The sequence below is a fragment of the Lepisosteus oculatus genome, chromosome 3 (genome assembly GCF_040954835.1).
Source record: "Lepisosteus oculatus isolate fLepOcu1 chromosome 3, fLepOcu1.hap2, whole genome shotgun sequence".
In the NCBI taxonomy this organism is placed as follows: domain Eukaryota; kingdom Metazoa; phylum Chordata; class Actinopteri; order Semionotiformes; family Lepisosteidae; genus Lepisosteus; species Lepisosteus oculatus.
The window spans coordinates 26,482,040-26,506,884 of NC_090698.1; the positions used below are offsets into that span (position 1 = coordinate 26,482,040).

The 24,845-nt window shown below is 37.6% G+C and overlaps 1 protein-coding gene across 2 annotated transcripts in view; it reads right to left on the reverse strand.

Moving 5' to 3' along the window:
• Positions 1-24,845, reverse strand: part of LOC107075821 (interleukin-6 receptor subunit beta-like) — a 30,063-nt gene extending 5,218 nt beyond the window's left edge. The window contains exons 1-13 of one of the 2 annotated variants that reach the window (XM_069187062.1): positions 24,744-24,845; positions 15,035-15,078; positions 14,515-14,580; positions 12,744-13,046; positions 11,108-11,228; positions 10,105-10,262; positions 8,967-9,118; positions 7,784-7,940; positions 6,132-6,214; positions 2,544-2,757; positions 1,824-1,988; positions 742-843; positions 500-646 (exon numbers count right to left, since the gene is read on the reverse strand). In XM_069187062.1, the coding sequence (XP_069043163.1) occupies positions 500-646; positions 742-843; positions 1,824-1,988; positions 2,544-2,757; positions 6,132-6,214; positions 7,784-7,940; positions 8,967-9,118; positions 10,105-10,262; positions 11,108-11,228; positions 12,744-13,046; positions 14,515-14,566 (1,654 nt within the window). In that variant the 5' untranslated portion in view covers positions 14,567-14,580; positions 15,035-15,078; positions 24,744-24,845. Of the gene's footprint in view, positions 1-499; positions 647-741; positions 844-1,823; positions 1,989-2,543; positions 2,758-6,131; positions 6,215-7,783; positions 7,941-8,966; positions 9,119-10,104; positions 10,263-11,107; positions 11,229-12,743; positions 13,047-14,514; positions 14,581-15,034; positions 15,079-23,997; positions 24,389-24,743 lie in introns of those variants that run through there. The other variant, XM_015338588.2, reaches the window with a different exon arrangement.

Sequence of the window (24,845 nt, forward strand, 5' to 3'; positions counted from 1 at the left end):
TCAATCCATCCATTTTCTAACCGCTTCATCCAATACATGATTGCAGGGGAGCTGGAGCCTACCCAGGCAAGCAACAGGTACAAGGCAGTTTACAATCTGAATGGGCTGACAAGCACATACACACTCACACCAGGGCCAGTTTTCCCAGAAGCCAATTACCAGTATACCCTTGGGCTATGAGAGGAAACCCACATAAACACAGCGGGGACACAAAAAAAAACCCAGATAGCACCCCAGGTTTGGAATTGAACCCAGGGCCCCAGTGCTGCATGGCAGTGTTGCTAACCATCACACAATATAATCCTTAACGGGCTTACATTTCTCTTCTAAAAGGTATAACATAACATTACACATTACAAAGTTAGGCAGAAAAAAAGAAAAGTTAATAGAAACCCAAGATACCAGATATGATATGATATGATGGACATAAGAATTAAAAATAGGCTTAAGTTCTTATCCTTGAAGTGCACTGGGCAATTGCAAAATGGTTTCTACTTACAAAGTTCTGGGCCTTCTTCCTTCCTGTAGAACACTGTGTAGTTCCTAATGAAACCGCGACGTTCATTCTCTGGAACCTCAGTCCACTTTATGGCTGCTTCAGTTGCTTTTATATCTAATGCTTTAACTAGAGGGATTTTTCCCGGCTCTGAATAAAAAGATATTTATATATATGTTTCTTGGGAAAAAAAATGTAGGCCTACAAAAATGTAATAATGTAATATTCCAATACAAAATACAAACCTCCTTCTTCTAGATATGTATGTATGATGGCTTCTTGTCCTGGTCCTTCATCATAAATTGGGGTAACTGCTATACTGTAAAGCCTGAAACGCTCAAGTTTATCTAAAAAAACAAAGTCTTTATTGAAATACAGAGTGCTTTATACAGATTCAGTTACCTCTACTTATTCATTGAAAAAATCTCATTTTCACTGTCAGCAATATCCTCAAGGAAATCTTTGGTAAAGTTAAACTGTAAATCATGAAATCATGAAATGTGTGATACTTGGCTATGAAAATAAGCCAGTGACGGTATAAATAAAGTTTTTAAAAAGCATTACTAGTGTGTCAGATTCCTAGTTTGGCCTAAATGTTTGCCAATTGTACTTCTGTGAATTCTGAACCATAATTTGGTGTTTCTTCCCAGAACGCAATATTGAGGGGACTTGCATAATTTGGCATTGTTCCAACATACTCCTTATAAAGTTAACAATGTGCACTGCTGTTGTGGTTGTATGTATTGACCCTAGATAATGTTGTAAAGAAATGTTTAAGTAGTCTTTAGATAGGGACCTAGAGCATCAATGCTTTGTGCTCTGAATCACTCAATATATTAAAGAACTAAAGAGTTTTCAAATACTTTTTTTTTTCATTTTAGTCCTACACATTTAAGTGTGCGTAGGCTGCAATTACGTATGCAAGCACTCCTGATATAATATTAATTATAGTGGAATTTCAATAAAAGGAAAGTGTAAGAACTTAAACCCTTTCCCAATGAGAAGTTGAAGAGGCTTTTAGGAACCACAAATAAATAAAAAATTATATAAGTGTTCACCCTTATACCTACACTATGCTTGCCAATGAACCACAGCTAGCATTCTAACATTGCACTCTGGTTTGGTAAAAGCAGGAGGCTTCAATCAGTATTGGGTTTTGGAGCCTGTAAACATATTGTTATCACTCCAAGAAAAGTGAGCATTCATCACTGTCTCAGGTGACTCTTCACCCCCACCAAACAAGTTAGGTGGTCTCAATGGCCTATTCAAGTTTCTAACATTTCTTAAGTTCTTACAAGCATTAAAACCAAAAACAACATATGCTCACCTTTAATTGAAATATTTGTAGCTTTTGTTTCTTCCCAATCATAATTACTCCCATCAACAGACCAGTCAATCACATATTTATTCACTGGGATGTCAGAAGAATTCCAGCTCACAAATATCTGACCACTGTGGGGATATGCTTGTACTCCTACAACTGGTGGAAGAGCTGAAAGAAAAAAAAACACAAAACACTTCTGTAAAACTGAGAAAAGAACTTTTCTTGAATACTGTTCCTGCCATTCAAGAGATTCGGTTTTAGTACCGAATGCACAAAACCTAGATAAAAAAGTCTGTATTTTCATACCTACAGGTCAAAAGAGTTCCCTTTTATGTCTTTCATATAGGACCTTGTCAAAACACGTGGAAGCTTTTTTACATTGCTTCAAAATTATACAATACCACAGTGCAGTTATTAAACTGTAATTCAATTAAACTAAAATATAATTGCACGACTCTCTTTACAACAAATTTAGCTCTGAGAAAGAACTATAGCCAATCATTTTGCCTCCTTCAATACAAATAATTAAACTTGAAAACAAGTTTGTACTTTTTTTTCAATGGATGTCTATATTTATTGCAGTAAGCCTATTTCATATACTAGGTTCTGCTAAACATGAAGGATAGTGACTGTTAAAAGAAAGTATGCAAGATAACTAGATTAATGTTGAATAAACAGAATAAAAAAACAATAAAACAGTTGTCTAAAATTTTGCACTCTTACCTTCTCCCAGAGCAGGAATTGTAACTGCAGCTTCAGAAGTTGTGCTATTACTGCTATAAGCAACAATTCGTAGTTCATGAGCTTTCTTACTGACATTCCTCAATGTTCTCATGTTAGATAAACTGAAAGTAATGGTTTCCACTTGGCCATTCATTTCCTCAATGGTAAGTTTGTATCCTTGCACCAGATCACAGCCATCTGAAGGCTGGAGTCCCTATAAAATATTAACAACTAAAAGTATATATTTGAAACAATAATGCATATTCCCTTAAGAAACAACACCAGGGTAACATTCATTACAGCTTATACTTTAAAGTTTCATCTTGGTTCTGCATTGAGTTATAGAGTTCTAATGTGCCCTTACTGTGCCTTATTGGACAGGATCATGGGAACAACATATTGCACGCACCAAAACAGCTTTTTCTAAGGAATGTTTTCTACAATGCACCATGTTACCAAATAGAGGGAAAGGGCAAATATACCCAAAAATAAGCAAAAAAGCTATATAGTACATTCAATGAGACACACTGCATTCCCAGAATATAACACAGCTGCATATTTATTTTCAGAGTGACAAGTTTAACACCTAACCAACTGTACAACTGTATTGTCAAAAAAGGTTAAAGTATATTTTACAATTTCAAGTAGCAGATTATGCTGTAATCAATATCTCTTACCTATGAAAAATGCTGCCTAATGTACTGGAGCCATGTACTGTATATGGAGTGATTTTCTTTCTTTTGAATCCTATAAAAGATCTTCTGTGCCCTGACTATCAATCTCAGTATCACATTATTTACTGTGAACATAACAGTCACTCATCTTAGTCAATCAGTGTATGAGCTATTAATATTTGGTTCATTCTTATACACCTAGGGGTGTAAAGGGTGATTAAAAAGGAAGCTGCTGTAAAGATCACTAAACTGTCATTTAACTTAAATGCTTTGTGATTAAGCTGGGTGGGATCACTGGGAACTGCAACATCTAGTCTCATCAACAGGAATTGTAACATCTAGAGTTGTGATGAACTTTTCAACTTTCCACTTTTTGGCGTCTGATTGTCTTGTTCTCTGTTTTTAGCATTTCTGTTTATCATTAATTTTAGCAGCCATTAGGACACTAGTGACGATTAATCAGTTTAGTTAGCTGAAGGCTGCTTTCTGGCCAAAGCTGTTTTTTAGCTGACAACCAAGACCAACACTAATGTCTGTAATTGTAAAGCACAGCTCTTGTCACCTAAAAAAACATGCAGGGGCTGGGTTTGCATAGCTATTAAGAGCATCATTGCTCTATCAAAGTTTGACAATAATGACGTTGAACAGTTCTAGTAGAGCACCCCTGGTGCTAGGTTGATTAAATATTTCTGTACTTCAGGCAGAATCAGACAACGAGAGGCAGCACAGTGAATTGTGTGTAGTATTGCTCTTCTAGGATAGTAAATGTCAGCTTGAAGTTTCACAGGGTTCACAGTTTAAGTTCAGAGAAATGAACTTGGAAGCACAACCTTTAAAAAGCTGACTGCCTTGTTTATGTACTTATTCATGCAATCATGAATCACGTACTTATCTTGTGGAGCATAGACCCTAAGGTTACCTATTAATAAACACTTCTGCTCTTCCACTTTAACTTCTCATGGGAATAGTTTTGATGTTTAAATAAATAAATTACCCTGTCAGTTGTACTCAATATTAACACATGCTACAGTATGTGTTCTATGTATTATATCATTTGTTTACTTATCAGACAAGCTTTTCCAGAGAAATTTACAATTTAATGTCTATAAAATGTGCATTTTGTGCAAGTACAAGTAACAGATGTGCAGGTCCAATAAGGTAAAGATAAATTTAAATGAATACAGTGGGGTAGCACACGTTGGAAGAGCAATGCAAACAGCAATCTCATTCAGATGTAAACTTACAGTCACAAGCAAAATTATTTTAGCAGCTAAAAACATGAGCTATATATATAATTCCAAATTTTTCCAGTTCAAAATTTAAATTAAGTAGGAATTTGTTTAAATTAGTATATAATTATTAAATTCATTATACAATGAAAATGTTTCCAATTACAGTAAAATCCAAAAACTTATTTCATATTCTTTCAGTAGTCTTGGTGCTGTTTGAAGGACTTGATATAGGCAATAATGTTCATTTTAGATTGCAATGTTGTTGTTGTTGTTGTTTTTTTAGCAGTGGCTCTGTGGGTCAGGATCTGCGCCTGTGACTGGAAGGTTGCCAGTTCAAATCCTAAAGCTGGCAGTGGAATCCTACTCCATTGGGCCCCTGAGAAAGTCCCTTAACCCCAACTACTCCAGGGGCGCTGTACAATGGCTGACCCTGTGCTCTGACCCCAAGCTTCTCTCCCTGTTTGTATGTCTGTGTCTCATGGAGAGCAAGCTGGGGTATGTGAAAAGACAATTTCCTGATACAAGAAATTGTATATGGTTAATAAAGTGATGTTATTATTATTATTATGTTATTTATGTTCTTCCATATTCATGTGGGTTTCCTCCACTGAGCTCCAGTTTCCTCCCACAGTCTAAAGACATACTGGTAGGTTAACTGACTTCTGGGAAAACTGGCACTGCTGTGAGTGATTGCATATCTGTGTTTGTGTGTTCCCCGTGATGGACTGGTGTCGTGTCCAGGCAGGTACATTCTGGACAGTATATGGATGGATCATGGTAAGAAATTGTAATTCATATATATTTAAAGAAGTTCACAGACTCTTCTCAGCACTGCTCCTTAACAAGGTAAACCCTCATGTGAAACAGTCTAAGATTAAACGTTTTGTCAAAAACAACACACAAAAGAAAAAAAAGTTTTCTATTTTCTGTTCATAATTTAACAAGTTTACACTTTAGCATCTAATGACAGTGCATGCTGTATAAAACCTATAAATAGATTTAAGCACAAAAAGGATGATTATAATTATCCCATAGAGACACCAAGACGACACCAAGGTCATGTGTTGAGATCAAAGCAGTACAGGTTGAAGAACATCCAAAAAATATCTGGAAGGATCTCTCAGAACCGGTTTCAAAATCCAAAATTAGACTGAAATGTTGAAATCAATTTTCTATATATCTTTTCTGTTATTTTGACGGCTCGTTTTTTAGCGTAGGCAGCAACAGTATGGATGTTCGAATGGCTGTTCTTCACCAGTAGCCATATCACCCTGTAACTCACGACTGGCAACCCACTGAAGCTAAGCAGGTGTGAGCCTGGTCAGTACCTGGATGGGAGACCTCTGGGGATTGGCCCTTACCAATCATGGCCTCCTAATAATCCCCAGCTATGAATTGGCTTCATCACTCTGCTCTCCTCCCCATTAATAGCTGATGTGTGGCAGTGCACTATGGCTGCTGTTGCATCATCCAGGTGGATGCTGCACATTGGTGGTGGTGGATGGGAGTCCTCATTACCTGTAAAGTGCTTTGAGTGGAGTGTCCAGAAAAGTGCTATATAAGTCTAAGCAATTATTATTAGTAGTAGTATACAAGTGGCTATTTCTCAGTTAAAGAAAACTGTTCACAACATTCAGATACAGATTTTACTTGTTTGTAAATGAGAAGATTTTTATATTTACCTTCCACATTAGCAAAACGGCTCTGTCTCCCTCTGAAGTTGGAGCCTTAATTTTTCTCCAGAGGTGTAGCTGTACAAATTCCACTGTTATAAAACATGAAATCATATACATCATCCACATTAACATGATATACGAATCACAGTGTATTCTGAGACAAAACTGTGTTAAGTATTTTCTCGATATTCAAAATAACAGCCACACTTTTCATTTGCATCATTACATGTAAAAAGCACACTAAATAAGCCTGCATTATTACTACCGTCAAATACATTATATTGACTATGAAGTGCATTTCTAACTGATTTCTAAACTGATTAATATTTTAGATATTTTTTAAGCAGTACTAGGCGGCACAGTGGTACAGTGGGATTCCAAGCTGTTTACATCTTGCAATATCTAAACAAAACGAACTGTCTGCTCATCTATCCATCGTCATGATTGCTGACTGTTTTTAGAACACTTTGTGTGCTTACGAAGTAATAATTCCATACGAGGTAAGTTCACACATGAGACATAAAAAACATGGTAGACTTTGCTTTTGCAAATGTAATGAAAGGAACTGAAGGTCACTCAAGAGAAATGAAAGTCAACACTGGTGTGTTTTTCTCAGTAAAACACTGAATTTATTTTATAAAAATACCACCAGTGTCACGAGTATAATTTTGAAAATAATGTGTGTGTACCTTCAACCTCTCTTCTTAGATTCCATGAGCCTGGAATATGAAATGTCTTTCTTAAGACTGGAAATACCAAAAATGTGTCTCTTGGGTAGATCAAGCATCGAAAGAAAATGATTACTGCTCCCCAGAGAAACCTCAGCTGCTAGGTTGCTTATCGGAAGAGGGAATAATAGTCTGCAATGTCGTGGATCATTAAAATCCACAGTCAAGTCTCTTGAAAACACAGTAAATAAAAAATATATGCAGGTTTAAGATATGGTAGAGTTCCAAAACCAAACAACAGAAATTCCTTTCCACCTTGCTTGTCACTCTGCCTGCTGCAACCATTAACTCATGCACACCAACTCTCTCTACAATAAGTTTCCAAACTCATTCTCTCTCCAAATTACTATTATTTAGTTTATTTCTCTTCTTTCAGTGACTTCATCAACACATCACAGTTCCCCTCCACATCCCCTAAGGATGTATTCTTCTTGGTTCCCATTTAGGTAAGATGTTCACATTGTGCACCTATGCATTTTTGTGGTAGTCCTTGTTATACTGGAGGGATATTGAGATAAAAGAAAACGTGCATAGCCATTGTAGAAAATGATGTTCCATTTCCCATTTAAACTGCTTTCCCATTAGGTGGTATTTTAGGGGATCCCCCTCATGCAGGGACATTGGAGGTTGGATGACTTTGTTTATGAAATAAATGAAACCAAACGTCAAACTTTAAATTAGGTGGTGAATTCACGGAACTGTAACCACAAAAAAATCTAAATAATAGACCTCTAAACGCCCCAGAAGTATAAAGCGTAAAGGCCGAGAGGCATGCCTTTCCTTTAGATGATGCTGAACTTTATTTCAATGCTGCACTGTATTTAGATTTAGTTTCTCCCTTGACTATTCTGATATCATGCGTGACCGCTGAATCTGTCTCTTTCATTGACATTTCTGTATTTCCTTCTCAGTAGAAAACCTTTTCCTTACCGTCCATCAAGGAAAGTGCAGTTGATTCCTTACTCCAGTCACTCCAATAAATTGAACCATTTAATGAACACTGAACTGAAACAATGTAGCTGGTACAGAGCTTCACATCTTGTATATCAAGCATTTCTGTCCAACCATTTGTGACAGTATGAATAACCTAGAAACCCAGTACAGAAATAAAAGGATAAAAAGCAGACTACACAACTGTAACAATTTAATAACATTTTTAATTTACAAGTAATGATTAGGTAACAAAGGTTAATGATGAAAGTATTAAGTTAACATTGACGTCAATTAACTTCTCAAAATGCCACATTTATTTCAGTTCATGTCATAAAGAGTTTGTGACATGATGAAGCCACTTAGCTGTAATTGAAAAATCAATATCAGTGACAAGGGTATGACTATGTAAGTAATGATCATCTTCCTTCTCTTTATTAAAAAAAATAACTGAGACTCTAATTAAAAAACAAAGAAAAGACAGCCCTACAAGTAAGTAAGGAAGCTTTCCTAATGGGTTTTCCATTTTATTGCAATATGTAGTGATGAGTTTGGCTGGGAGTGATGAACTGTATGAAGTACACTTCATACAGTACTTTTGTAAATAGCAAATTGCTTCTGCTATGTACAGCACTATGAAGATTAAAGGGCCACAAACACAAAAATTCAGATGGTGTTCATAACTTATGCACAGAAAATGGTTCTTGAAATAAAGAAAACACTTTATCCTATAGCAGGAAAACTGAAATAAAAGTGCTAAAATGTTTTTCCAGAAAAGCCAATTTATTGTCATTCAGGATTTCAGAAATAAATCACAGATTTAGAGCCTGGCTACATATTTAAAACAATATCCTAATTAAAAAAAAAAAACACCCAGACACAAATTAGCTTACCAGTATATCTCTGGACTATGGGAAGAAACCGTAGAAAACATCCACATAAACACAGGGAGAACTTATAAACAGATAGCACACTAGGTCCATAACACAACCCAGGGCCTCAGCGTTGCAAGACAGCAATGCTAACCAATGTGTCCTCTGATCAATTATTAATTCTATCAAAATTATATTAATTTTATCTATAACAAACGTGTATTTCTTATCAGAGCTGACCTAAAAATTCTAACAATGTAATAATTTACATTTACAACAGCTGATTTCTTGTTGAGCATGTTCAGTCCTACCGTTGTGTTAGAGTCACTTTCTTGGCTCTTTACTTGACAGATTAATGTCAGGTAAGAATGACCTCGTAGTTCATGTGCAGTTTTCCACTTTACTCTTATAACTTTCTTCAACATAGGAGTTATTACAACACCTTCAGGGGGACTGGTCTTCACTACAACACAATAGTAAAAAGGACAAATCAGACACAAACTACTAAGTAGGTGTATTTCAAATACAACTTTAACTTCATGTGCATGACACTCAAAGTTTTGAGGACAGTAGGTTGATTGTTCAGAGCCTTCCATCATATTATGGCCCCTCTGGACAATTCCGGGTCACCCAGAAGGCATCTTGTACCTCCAACAACCTTATTTACTGTATCTCTTGCAGTAAATGCCCAGCCATCTACATTGGAGAAACAGGAAGGAGACTCGGAGACCGCTTCAGAGAACACGTCAGGGCTGTGAAGATTAAAGATCTCTCCAAGTTCATTGCTTCTCATTTCACCTCTGACAGCGACGACCACTCTAATCTCTCCGTCTGTGTTCTCAAAAACGGTTTTCCGAACTCATACATCAGAAAGACTACCAAAACCAAAATGATCCTGCAGCCAGGATCACACCTTCCCCCTGCATTTTACGACAGACTACTCTTCTTCTAAATTTTCTCCATTCATTGGAAGTTTAATTTCACACCTCGTTACACCTATTTTGACTTCACACCTCTTGATTGGCCTCTCTTTCTGTCCCCTGCTCCCGCCTCTCACTCCTCCTCCCTCCCAGCCCTTGTTTTCCCGCTACATTATCTTTGCTACTGCCTTGTCTCTCTCACACCTGAAGAAGGCTCCACGGCCGAAACGTTGTGTTTTCTTTCTTCTTTTTTTCAGCTTGGAATAAACCTATAACTTGTTCCTTTGCAGCCTACACATGCTGACGCAGCTACCCACCTGAACTATCATATTACGTATTTGACTATGACAGCAAATGATCCGTTATTCAAACTAGCATAAGGCTGTTATCCTTATTATAACTAGATAGACTCACGGTGACCATAAAAATACTTTGTCACTACATGGAAGTGTAAGAACAAATCCTCAACTTGAAAACTGCATCTGAGAACAAAACACCTGTTTTGAGAAAACTGCCTACAAATGCTTACCTACTGTCATGGGATCCAAATGCTGTTTTTCTGAGTAGACTTTGCCCAAGACATTTTCTGCTTTAATGACAACTGTATGGACATCAAAATGATACACATTGCCATCTCCAAAAGTGCATTCATTTGTTTTGCTCTGGCATGTTTCATTTTCATTGAGTCTGGAGAAAAAGAAAACCCACATAAACAAACCAACAGCACAAAAGGCCTTTTTTAATGACATATTATATATATATAAATCGCATGGAACGTCAAAGAAATCTGCAGCTAATGAAATTACAGTTTTTAACTTACTGCAGTTACGTCAATTCAGTAACAAATCAGCAAAGTTTTTTACTGCCTTGGTATATATTCAGTTATGTATCCTAGCAGCACCCTGCACCATACCACAGCGAATAAAAGCCAAGTTTCCAAACCAGAAAAAAACGCTTTTGCAAACCATCAGAAAAACTCTAATTGGAATACAATTGAATCATTATAATTTTTTGGGATCTTGCACACCAAGGCTGCAAAGTGCTTTGCCTCGAGTCATTTGCTAGCTTGGCAAGATAACTGGTTTAAACTCCCACTAAAGTTTGGCTTTACTTCTGCTTCCCTCTCTCCTTCCACAACATGTACAATTTGCCTTGAAATGTTGGCCAAGAAAAGGAGCTCTATACATTTTAAGTCACCTGTTTGTTGTGTTTTCTGGACATACATACATGTAGGTAAAAATCCATTGCCAAACCTTGCAGTACAGTTCATGCAATACGGTAAATATATTCTCAAGCCACATTTTGGTTCCTTATCAGATGGCCAAAACTAAGATTAACATGTCAAGCTTGATTATTTCAATGGTCAGGAACAGACAGATCTAATACACTGTAGCTGAAAGACTTGTTCTCATCACTCAAACCATCTTTACTTCTTAAACTCAGACATGAGCAGGTAAAATCTAATTGAGCAAAAAAACTAAAACTTTTACTTGCATTCACACAGTGAAAAACAGATTTATGGAAAAACTTACACTTCTCTGATAAGTGTGTAAGTTGTATATAAGAAGGTATTTCTTCCAACGTCCCAGTAACAAGTAAAAGCCGTGGAGAAAAATAAAACACAGGAAATATTTGTGGGTTTTTGCGGGGGCACTGTTGAAAAATTAACAGTTAAGATTAATTTATAAAAAGACAAAAAATGTTCTTTTCACAAAGGCCAAACTAAACAAAACAAAAATGTACGATTCATAGTATTACTCATTGTATACATTCACATAATTTTGTTGAATAAAAGGCTTCAGAAAAATATTATTTTAATCACTTATTCATAGTGTTGATCAGTACATGTGTCAAAGTAAATTGAAGTAAATGTAAACAAAACATATCACAAATAGTTCACAACAGCACCACAAACAAGACCAGTAAAGAAAGAAATGACTACTGAAAAGAAACTAATGGCTAAATGTTCTTTCTTATAGTTTTGGTTTCTCATCTCATATGCAGAGAGTTTTCTGGAAAAAAGATACTTTTTTACAATCACTGTACTAGACCTGGAAATAATTTGGGGTATTTTACTCAAAGAATTGCTTAGCCTTAATAATGGTTACATAATCAACAGCTGACAGTGTATACATTCACACATTCTTAGTGATCAGAAAAACAGTTACTTGCATTGACTGCTCATGAAGTGAAATGGTACAGTATATTTACAGACTGAGACACTAACGTGAGCTGAGCCATTAAGCAATTTATGTAAGTACAACTTTACAACTTAATGACCAGAAAACAGGTAAAAACAACACTGAACAGAATAATGTATATTTAATAAAACTGAAGTTATATCTGTATAGTTCAGAACGGCAACCTCCTCAGACAAAAAGTTTAAAAAGACTCTTAAGTCAACATTGCAGGGGAACCACCGGCAAATTTACTAACTACAATACTTTCCAGAGTACCCAATTTATTGAAACTATGTTGAATGCTGGTCATTTTCTGAAACTTTTTGCCGTTGACTGTTTTAAAGCCCAGAATTCCTCTACACTTACATCCTCACATTACATTGATAGACTAATTTATTTTTAAATCCTCTCCATTAACTTACAGATTTAACCTTTTCACACTTTGCCCCCAAATATCTGTTTAATAATAATTAATAATTGCTTACACTTAGATAGCACTTTTTCTGGACACTCCACTCAAAGCAATTTATAGGCAATAGGGACTCCACTCCACCAAAGTGCAGAGAGTCAGGATCTCGATTTTACATCTCACCCAACGGACAGCGCCTGTTTTACAGTATAGTGTCCCCGTCACTATACTAGGGCATTAGGACCCACATGGACCACAGGGTGAGCACCCCCTGCTGGCCCCACTAACACCTCTTCCAGCAGCAACCTTAGTTTTTCCCAGGTGGTCTCCCATCCAGGTAGTGACCAGGCTCACACCTGCTTAGCTTAAGTGGGTTGCCAGTTGTGAGTTGCAGAGTGATATGGCAGCTTGCTTGGACACTCTTCCTCACCGTTGTGACCATTCTCACTTGGTCTTCCTTTTGTTCTCCTTATATCCCTGCTACCTTCCCCTCTCTCCCTCACACCTAAAGAAGACTCAACAACTTCATTTTTCTAATTTTTTAGCATGGAATTAACCTTCACGTTTTACAGTACTCACATCCTGCTTTTATGTGTGTTCCTCCAAAAACTGTGTCCCTTCCATCGACATTCATATAACACATAACAAACCCAGACCGGCGTGTAAAATTCCTAATGTGAACAGCAAAAACAGTTGAATTGATGGCAGAATACTGGTCTTCAGGAATCCGTTCATCATTTAGTTTCCAGAACAGCTGATCAGGGTTAAAAGAAGAAATATTCCTGCACGGACTCCTGAGGGGGGCTGTGAAGAAAATCTGGATATCGGACCCCATCTTAATAACTGGATCTTTAGGGTGAACTGTGCAAGCTTCATCGTAACCTATTGAAACAACAAAAATACATGATTTTAGGTGGATTATCGGCACAATATCAGTTCATTTACAACTATCAAATTTTGGCAGAATTTTCAGTTAAAGGAAATGAATGAAAAGGAAAAGGCTTAGCCCATACTATCAAAATATTTGGTATTACAGGAAACTGTTTCCTGAAATGTTCATTTCTTATTCTGATCTGTTTAACTAAACGTGTAAAATGAAATTAGAAAAAAAGAACAGCTCCATCCTAACACAGTCAGGTCTGTTAGTCAAACAACTGGACAGCTAAACATGACTGTAATTAACATGCAAGAGTAAGACATTTCTCCCCTTGTGAATGCTGAGGTTTAATTTATAAGAGATGAAGAAACACATTCACAGCAGCAGTCATGTTTGGGAAAGTTGAACTGTTAATTCTGGGTTAGCTCTACTGAAATTACAGCAGAAAATTGATATAGACTTGTGTTTCTGAATATAGGAGAAACATTTTAAGTAAAAAGAGTAGAACAATGTGAAATATCTAAGTGGAAGGAGAAAAGGAGGTAGGACGTTAACACTGCTTGTGGTAAACAGCAACACAAGATTCAACAAAACCTGCTGTTGAAGGATTGTGATGCACAGAATATTACCCGCTGAACTCTGTTGACACATTCATTTATTCCAAGCATTAGCATAATAAAGTTATATTTTATGTATTTTCTTTATAATTTATAATGATACTAATTATGTTCTTGTAACACAGCTGCAGATCCTTTAGAATTATCCAAAGGGATACAGAGGAGCACAGGGAAAGAAGGAAAATCCAAGGAAATTAAGAAGCTTTATTTTCCCCCAGCTATTATGGATGATTTATTAGGTTTGTTCAGCTACTCTTTCAAGTTCCTTAGTTTTAATAAGTATTTGTACTTTGCCATGTCTGACTGTACTTTCCAGTCTGTAAACAAACCCTAAATACAAAAAGTCTGTGTGCATCACCTGCTGAACCACTGCATTATGTGCTTCTATGATGTTGGATAGCTATTTACCAACACTGACAAAATGTGAAATGTACAAAAATGACAAAACATCACTGTCATTCCAGTGATGCACCGAGCCTTGTCTGTGGACATGAGGTTCTGTACTTGTGAACTGTGAGATGTATTAAATAAGTTCTGTTGGCCGAGCTTGTAAGATACTGTAGTATTGATAGGTAGCACCCTTCCTGTCCTGGCATTGATGGACCAATCTCTGGTCAGAACTTCCCATAAATCTCAGATTAATACAATATATCACTGTCAACCAATCAGAAAATCTACAATTGAACAGTCACTTCAATTGAGGAAGATAACTGAGGATGTGAAACTTGCTTTCTGACCACTGTCTCCCTAAACTGACCAAGTAAACACAAAGTGTTAAGTTCAGTCCCTGTACTGCTGTTAAACTAATTATGGGTAAAACCACAACTATACAAAAGTTCCATTTGCGTAAACTTACCTTTACACACTATGGTAAATACCAAAAGCACCACTAAAAATACACCAGACATTGTCACTCTCACACCTGAAAAAAAGAAACAATAGCAAAAGAAATCAGTATAAAGTAAAGTCTAAAATGTTTTTGGCTTGTTTTTCTGGCAAAACAGTATGTTTATTTGCATAAATATATGTTACATCTGAAGCATAATTATTGAGAAAAACATTTCACAAATTAAACTGATTAGATCAGTTCTATGTTGTGTGTTATTGCTGAAATTGTATTTGTGACATAAAAGAGCAAAAGCAGGTGGCACAGTGGTTAGTATTACTGCCTTGCTGTGCTGGGGCCCGGGAGCAATTCTGGATCAATCTGTGTATATTCGCCCGGATTTCCTCCAGGTGACCCAGTTTCTTCCCAGAGTCCAAAAACAGAATAGTAGCTTAAAATGCATTCTGGAAAAATTGGCCCTGATGTGTGTCTATCTGCCCTGTGAAAGACCGGTGTCCCAGTGTCCGATTCAGGATGTATCCTGCCTTACGTGGTGCGTTGCTTGCCAGGATACCCTCCAGCTCCACTGCAACTCTGAATTGGAAGAGATGGTTACAAAATGGATGAATGCATTAATAGCTTCAGAACACTTAAGCAAGCTTTAGCAAGAAAGCCAGTCTTTTAACAGGACAAGACTCTGATCAGAAGAAAAATGTAAATTCATTCAAAACATTCTTTAAAAAGACTACACATCTGAAGTTTCCTGTATTGATTGTATTGCTTATCACCATTACATTTTGGGTATGACCATTACAATGGCCTAAAACCAATACTGTATGGAGACAAAGACACTTCTTGCCATCTTCAGTGGTCTATTGCCATGAAGCAGTTCTCTTCTTGTTGGCTTCCTGGTTAACAGGGCAACCTAAACAAAAGGAGCTTAGCAGGACGTTTTTTAAAGATTCACAAAATGAGAAGAGATCAAGGACAGTAACTCTATTAAAGGCTTATTCAAGTTAATCCCTCAATTGCCAATTAGAAACTGCTTTATGCTGTGAGATTTGACTTTCTGTCTTTTGAAGTTGCTTCACAAAGAGCTTTATATGACATGAGTTAATGTAAATCAGTGTGGTTTTTACTGTTGCAGTTGAAAGTCATTTCCTAATTATATTCTCATTGGGAAAAAGATCTTTTAACCACCGTAATCTTTCTGTACATATATCACATGCAATTATTTTGACTATGCCAATAATGTTTGCTAAATCAAACTACCACTCCCACGCGGATAACAGGAAAATGAGCTAGGATCCAGCCTGTTATCCAAATAGTCACATGTAGTATACAGTATGTGAAGGTGCAGAGAATTTCCTACAGCACATTGTAGGGGTTGTGATTGACATTCTGTAACGAACAGTTATTTCCGGACCCTTTGCGGACGACACAATCCGAAGAAGTGGGGAAACACTAGGAAAACGTCATGCAGGAATACGGGGCTGAAAACAGGGGGGTGTGTCCAAAGTGCGCTGGTGCACGGGGGAGGTGTGGCCGAGGCAAACAATCCAAAAGTAATCCATTGAGGGAATCCAAATACACAAGAATAAGTCCATAGCCAGGTGATCCATCCAAACACGGAATTAAAAACACAAACCGGGTCGGAACCGGCGGACTAGGAACAGGAACAGAGGTTAAAACCTTAACGGGACCAGGCGCTTCCAGGTCCCGGACTCGCACAGTGCGGAAACCAGATGAAGAGCCCGGATGAACGTCAGCGCCTGGCTTTTAAGGTGGGCTGGGAAAAGGGATCAGGTGCACAGAATTAAGTCTAAAGTGAAAGGGCTGGAACACCCTTAAGGAGGGGGGACTATAATCGTGACACATTCCCTGTGGGTGTTTCAACAGTTCAATTTGGGCTGTGAAAGCAAAACAGATAGGGCAGCCCAGTGGCAGCTATGGGGCCCTGGGTTCAATTCTAGGCCTGGGGTACTATCTTTGTGAGGAGTTTGTATATTTTCCCTGTGTTCACATCGGCTTCTTCCCACAGTCCAAACAGATCCTGGTAGGCTAATTGGCTTTTGGGAAGAATTGGCTCTGGTGTGAATGTGTGCGTGTTTGTGTATATGTGTGCCCGTTGCATGCTGAGATAGGCTCTGGCTCCCCCTGAGACCTTTAATTGGAAAAGGTGGTTAGAAAATGGATGGATGACAGTAAGACAGGCTTCTGAAATAGTGAATAGTGAAGAAATTAAGTGATTTTATAGGGATGCTGAGATTACACAAGAAAGAGTTCAGGGTTTAAACTGATGTGCAAAATGATATAAATTATGTGTTGCGACAATGAGTTGGTTGGTGCCGTTTCGATAAATAAAGTTACAATAAAAGATCTTATCCTGTGTTAAGTGGTAAAGTATTAAACATCCCTCACTTGGAACTTGTGACAATCTGAAGATTTGCCAGCACAATGTTCAGACTAGTCTAAAACCTCCCATCCCACATCTTCACATTTCACTTTTTACAAATACACAGAGGTTGTTACAACAAACAGAATTATTGCTGACTACATCCATAACAATCTGCGAGATAAAAGCTTTTGTTTTGCTTAAAATGATCTGGCCATGAAATCACACCCCAGGCAAATGTAATAGCTATGGCAACCAGCAGGAACTTTCAATAAATTTAAAACATTTCAAAGACATGAGAAGGTTTTACTCCATTTTCTCTCCATTACTCAATTTACTTTCTTCTGTACCACCACAATTCATGGTGAAATGAAACAGACAAAATAATACACAAACCAATCAGACCTATCAGATGTGGGATTTTTCAGGTCTGTTACATATCAATACCTTTTTAATTAATGGAGCGCAATGTTATTTGCCTCACTGCGGCCTTATATATTCATCTCTCCTTCTCTGCTGCCTCATAAATAGAATACTAATAAAACAACAACAGACAGCTTTTTAGTGTCAGTTGCACCTTGGTTCACATGAATTTCCTACAGAAGATCCTCCATCACCTTGTGAATGTTGATGTATTAGATTATTTGAGCACCAGGATGGCTCTGAATGATAAGAGACCCATCAAGTCCACTTCGGTTTTGTTGTTCTTACCAGTAAGGATCATAATGGGAATGATGGAAAAAACCTGCTGCAAAAACTCTGGTTGCTGCTGGAAGAGGTGTTAGTGGGGCCAGTAGCGGGTGTTCACCCTGTGATCTGTGTGGGTCCTAATGCCTCAGTATAGTGTCGGGGACACTATACTGTGAAAAGATGCTTCCTTCGGATGAGACGTAAAACTGAGGTCCTGACTCTACCAGGGCATTTCTCAAATAGAGCAGGGGTGTTACCCTGGTGTCCTGGCCAAATTTCCCATTGGTCTTTACCAATCATGTCCTCCTAATAATCCCCATCTATGAATTGGCTTCATTACTCTGCTATCCTCCCCACTGATAGCCGATGTGTGTTGAGCGTACTGGTCCACTATGGCTGCCGTTGCATCATTCAGGTGGATGCTGCACATTGGTGGTGGAGGGGAGTCCCCACTACCTGTAAAGCGCTTTGAGTCGAGTGTCCAGAAAAGTGCTATAAAAGTGTAAGTGTATTATTATTATGATTATGATTGAATACCTCTTTCTACTTCCTCAGAAAGGGACTTTTTCAATAGCAAAAAAATATGAGCCAAAACTGAACTCAGCTGAACCCAGGAGTCTGAACTAAAGTGAATCTGTTAACAACCATGACTAAACCTTATCTGTTGGCAATCTAGCCAACAGCTGAACAACTGGCAACAAAACTAACTAGAGGTGGTAAATCATTGCAACATGCTTCTCGGGGCAAATAACTACAATATAAATGTAACCTTTTTAAAATCTTTTTACTGTTCATTTACTCAAAGAATTAACATTACAGAACAGCTAAAGTGTTGTGAGTAACTGCACAACAAATTGCTTTCTTGAATTTTCTGAAACTAAATCATTCAGCAATAAAAAATGAGTAATCTGTGGTCAGGACAGAAGTTGTAGAGCAGATTGTTTGCCAAAAGAAATAAGTGTTGCATTAGTGCAAAACCTTAGAGACATTGAGAAAAGCCTCTGAATCAGAAAAGCCTCTGAATCTCACCCATTTGTTTTGCAATCCACAGCATCATTCTCGGAAATTGTTATGCATTTTAATGCATTTTCTTAAACAACAAAGGGGTGTGCTAGAATATTACAGTCAAGTGATTTGTAGCTTCACAGGCAAGTGACCAAGTATGAAAAAGACTCACTTTCGACTTGAGTCATTCCGAATTTTATATATAAAGTGTTATTATAAAAATATATAAGATATATAAAACAAAATATTTTCAAAACTGGAACTGGTCTGCCTGGACTATTTACTGCTATTTCATTACCATACTCAGGCATTTTTCACTGGAGTCACTGCCTAATTATTCCTCCCACTTCAAGGGGTCACTACACAGTACGTGGTCAGCCAGTCACAGGTCTGTGCTGACTACATGGTACCGACTGTTCACTGTATATGTCATAATCTACAAGACACATTTAGCACACCATATTCACACAGCAATATGGACTGACTCTTTTCTTCTAAATAGAACCCATGGTCTTTAAAAAGTGACTTTCTCTCTTTTTTTGGTACAAAAACATTGAATTCTGTAAGGAAATGTTTTCTGCTGAATAAATTCATGCACCAGGCAATCAACTGTCTCCTGTTTGCTACTCTGCTTTTGTTTGTGGGTTACAGGGCTAGAATATTAGAATTTCATGTGCTGTATGACATTGACCTCTTGAACGGCTAGATTTATACATACAGCGCCTTCAGAAAGTATTCACTCCCCTTGGATGTTTTCAGCATTTGTTATGTTGCAAACTCAAATACGAATACATTTATATGAAATTTGTTGTCAGTGATCTACACAAATGATTGTATATTGTCAAAGCAGAATTGAGTCACGGAAACGAATTAAAGGAAAATGTTCAAATGTTTTGATTTTATAAGTATTCAACCCCTTTTTGTATGACACTCCAAACTGAGCCCAATTTGGGACTTCCCTTGTGAGATCCACCTAAATCTTGAATGGAGTCTATCTGTGGTCTCCAATTGGATTTCAGAAGAAATACCTGTGCCTGTCAGAAAAGAAACTCTATGTAGACTAGAACTGTGAGGAGGCATAGATCTGGGGATGGATAAAAAACTGTGCTCCCAGAAATGGACTCTTCCTAAAGCAGGCCTCTTCGCCCCAGACTAAGCAAGTGGGCAAGAACCACCCTGGCAGAACTAGAGTGTTCCATGGCAGAGATAGATAGAAGAGAACAATCCCTGAAGAATGACACAAACATGGGAGAGTACCCTAGATGGAAGCCACACTTGAGAAAAGGCCACATAGTAGCAGACCTGGAGTATGAAAGAAGGAACACTGCAAACCTTGAGACCGTGTGACAGAAGATTCTCTGGGCTGATTAAACATATATTGAATGCTATGGCCTGAATCCAAAGGTGTTATGCCTGGTATAAACCGAACATAGCTAATCAGCCCTGTAACACCATTTTTAACATGAAGCACGGTGGTGGCAAAATCACCCTTTTCGGTGATGCTTAACACCGTCAGAGACCGAGACACTTGTTGTGGTAGAGGGAACAATGAATGGAGCCAACTAATAGGTAAATACTTGAGGAGAACCCAGTTTAGGCAGCAAAAGACCTTAGTCCTGGATAAAGAATCACATTGCAACAGGACAACTATCTTAAGCACACAGCCATAATGGCAGCAAATTGGCTTCAGAACAGGAAGGGACTGTCCTTAAGCGGCTCAGCCAAAACCGGGACTGAATCCCATTGAGAATCTGTGGAAGGTCTTTAAGATTTGGGTTCTAAGCGTATCTGCAAGGAAGAATAAGCAAAAATCCCCAATTTCAGATATGCAAATAAGCAGAGAGAGACATACCCATGAGGAATCAAAGCTGTAATTACTGCAACAGGTTCTAGCACAAAGTACTGACTCATGGGGATGAATAGTTCAGTAAACAGATTAAACATTTTTAATATAATATAATATTTTGTCAGAATTTTTTTTTACGCTATAAAGTTATTTTTCCTCCTTTAAACTATTGTGGATGTTCTGTCAAAGGGAAAATCATTTCACTGCATTACAAATTCTGGTTGAAACACAAGAATATTTGCAAATATTTTGTGGTATATTGTGTTGTTAATTCTTTATATTTGTTTGTCCTGTCCTGTTTCACCCAGGTTAAACCGATCTATTATTCAGCAGAATTGTCCTGGAGAATAAAAATGTATCACATACTGTACCTCACATTCGCTTAAGGCTCAAGCTTTTTTCTGATGCCTCTATTTTGCAACATTATGTTTCTTCTGCAGTTTGATCCTGGATTCAAACCACTGCCCCCCAAGCACCCCCCAGTCACCAACCCATGTGCACAAAACAGGGAGGAATTTTATTGAACATCCTAGACATGGTAACAGTGTTACTGCGACAGTTCATTTGGTGGTCTGCAAGCAAATGGTTTCAAACTTTGCATTCCAAAGTGACAACTCTAAATGCGTTTATGTTATGTTAACGATAAACTGGTCGTTGGAACAGCATAGGAAGTAATAAGCTTCCTTTATTGAAGATATTGTGGGATTTATTGTTATGAAGCCATATACTGCCTTCCGAACAATATGACAAGTGGTTCACAGACTTAAAAGACAATTGAAATTCTCTGCAAATTCAGATGGTCGGGTAGGGCTTTTTTCATACCAAGGTTTTTGTTACATACTCTCTGTTGTGATTAACAATGATGCATGATATCTGAGTCATAGTGATCTTTTCACTTACATTTTGCAGGTAAAATTACATTTTTATCGTATACCAGGCTGAAAACCAGAGGTATGAACAAACCACCTCTTATTAAAGCTTTAAAAAAGGTCTCAAGCACCTCTCAACACAATGTTAATAACCTAACTAACAAAGGAAAACCATGGTGTTGAGAAATGAGTTTCTTATAGCAAGGACCTGGACTGTAAAGTACCCTGTACTTTTTATATCTGTGTATTTTTTTCAAGTTTGTCTTATTTTTCATTAGGATTCAACCATGCAGCCACAGTCTTTGTTTCTGAAATTTACTGAACTAATGCCAAATTAGTATGAGGCTAGCCCACTCTATGTTGGTTTTATGCTACTTTTTCACAGTTCTGGGGTGAGGCTGCAGCCTCAGTTTTCTTAATATCTAAATAATTAAGGTTTGGAGTCACTGCCACGTTGAAAAACAAAACCGTTCTCCCCTCTACCCAGAGCTTCAGGGCTTCACAAGGCTGTCTTTTGCCGCACTGCAAAAAAGCCCCAGATTCCCTTGCAAGATAGCAATTGGCTGCTGCGTGTGTTCATACAGATGCCCTGGAACTGTATCAGGGGTGTGTCTGATGCACACCTCTTCTCACTGCAATGCATCCCTCTGCTGCTATGGGCAACAACCAGCTCAAACATGCCACCATTTAGGACACCATTCCAAAGCTGGAGGCCTGTCTGAAATCCAAATCTAGAGCGAGGGCACTGTAATAAACGCTCCTACACCTAGAAACCTGTGAAGAGGTAATGAGCTGCCACATTCAAACAGGCTCTCTAGAATTGTACTGAATAACAACACACAGGTGGCTTATGAAGCTAGGTGTCCTATTCAAGCACCTGGTACTCTGGTAGACATGCAGAGAAGGGCATTCGACTCAGTTGTGTGTGTCCTCATACACCCTAGTCTCTTTGCATACGCTGTTATAGAAATGTCTGCGTATACACACATGCAGACCATCGCCGATAACTACAGTATACCGTAACGCTGTCACGCGAAAAGCAGGACGCTGAACAACTCTGCTTACAATTAACCAGCACATTGGCTTGTGCTCTCTTATTATCTATCATAACAGAAAGACATACATCAACAAAAAGCAGAGTGCCAAAGTCGTCACGTCATAAATCCCAGTCTCCCTAACTAGGCGTAAAGTACATCTTTCTATAGTATAACCAACCTGTCCCAACTCTGAACAGTGGGCTATAAAAGGGTATCTTTCGGTAACCGACAACAGGAATAAAACACAGAACGCGATTAAGGTTAACACACGAACAGAATCATTTACAGTGCAATAACGCAGGATACCATTGTTGCCCCTGTGGTACAAGACCGCTACGACCTTGGCTTGAGCGCAATTAACAGCCAAATCGCAACATCGCAGCATAAGGAACTTTGTTCGTTAAACTTTGTTTTCTACAGGTAGACGTCGCCCAAAAATCAAACTCAATAAATATAAAGCAAATTTCATTCATTAACATTTTCAAAGAGCACCCAACAGAAGGATAACTATGAATTATTGTTGAAAGTGAGCTGGAACGAAGTCAATGCTTAGGCAAGATAATCATTCTTAAAACATACGTGTTATGTTAAATCGACATGACTCAGATTGCCAAGGATGAACAATTTTTCAAGAACGCTGTTGTAAAACGAGAAATGGTTGTTTTTCAACTTCACAGCAAAAATTACAAATAAACCATAACTGACATAATTATAGTTAAAAACGATAACGGAAACCCATATACCTATCACAGAATTACACTGTTATATATACTTGTAACAGATGTATAATTTCTCATGTATCAGGTGGTTTGAGGTACTGATTCCGACAAGACAGACGTTATATTGCGACGTTAACACAAATGGGAAAATTAACATGGAAATGTACAGGTCATCATACATATTCACGGTACGCATATAATTACGTTGTGTAATATTTGATTTTGGCATTCTTAAACTACTTGGACTTTCTGCTCACATTTTTAATGAGTTAATAAGAATGTAAATCCTAGAAATCCATCTGTTTCCAACTCGCACTGAAGAACACAAAAATCAAAACGACGTAAATGATTGTAAACATTGTATTTTAACTTCACGCTGCAGAGATCGATTTGAATAGGATTACAAGAAGAGTATAAAACAGTGAAACAGAAAAGACTGCAATTTAAATATGGACTGTGCTAATTAGCCTGGCAAAACCACCTTCTTCAACAAACCTTGGTGATTCATCTTTATGTTAACGGAAAATGCATAATATTTAACTGAAAACACAAATTATGTTTTCTCTTTGAATAATAGTTCCTGAAATCGATTATGAAGAAAAACTGTCAATGATAGTCACAAGAATATACAGAATACAGCATCGAATCAACGTTCACTTTCATAAATTAAAGTGGGCGAACACAGGGTCGAAGATAAAAGGGTAAAAACTAATAAAAAATACCTTTTTGAGCACTCTCCCCCCCCCCCCCAAAGAAAAACACCCCAACTAATCCTGAATACCAATCGATCACTATAATAATAGTAAGAGTTGAAAAAAATCAACTAGCATGGAATAGTTATATGCATACCCACAGTCCACAAACAGAATAAAAACAAAATAATCTTCAAAGTTTCATCATCTCCCACAGTAACAACAAATCATTTCAAAATAATTTGAAGATGAAAACTTACTAAACAGACTTCTATCGCATTCCTGATAGGTGGGGAAAAATTCCGAGATGTTGATATTCGGTTGTACCTCAGGTATTTTACCAGTCAAATCTAAAAATGATTTTAGATATAGCGCTACCAAGTATCGGGAATACTGGAGTCTGTGATTGCTCAGCGTTGAATGTTTCCTCAGCGCCACAGTCCAAAAATACTACTTACATGAGTTATGGGAGTGAAGCAACAAAACCGAAACCTCGTGTGTGCTCTGTAAACCAGTCTAAGACAAAATAGGCAGCTAACTGTCATTAGCCTGATCGGAAGTTTCGAAATGCCAGTGTTTGGAAAGCAAGCACAGACTCAAGGTGAAAAAAATTGTCGCATTTAATTACTCGCAACACAAGTTTCTATTGCAGTGTTAGAAGACTTAAATCCATCCTTTATAAATCAATTAAGAATAAAATAGAAACTTTGTGAAGCCCCTTATATATAAATATAAAACAACAGGAAGCATTGTTGCGTATCATAAATCAGGTACAATCCTAACGTTTTAGTACAAAATAAAAGGCAATTTCAAACATTTTTTACTTTTGTCCCTGAGCACCCACAACCTTTGCTGCTCCAAATCGGCAAAATTCCTGAAGATTTTTTACGTAAAACAGTATTGTTCTTTACGTAAACACCTTGCAAAGGCTTTTATTTCTCTTTTCCTTTCATTAAGTACAAAAAGCTTGAAATCATTTTAGAAAATAGCGGAAACGATTACATACTGAATGTTTCAGCAGTGATGTGTAAATCAGTTCCGAAACGACTTTACCATGTGACTTTAAAATCCACTGACGAAAACTTGTTCCTCTTTTCAGGAAACACCA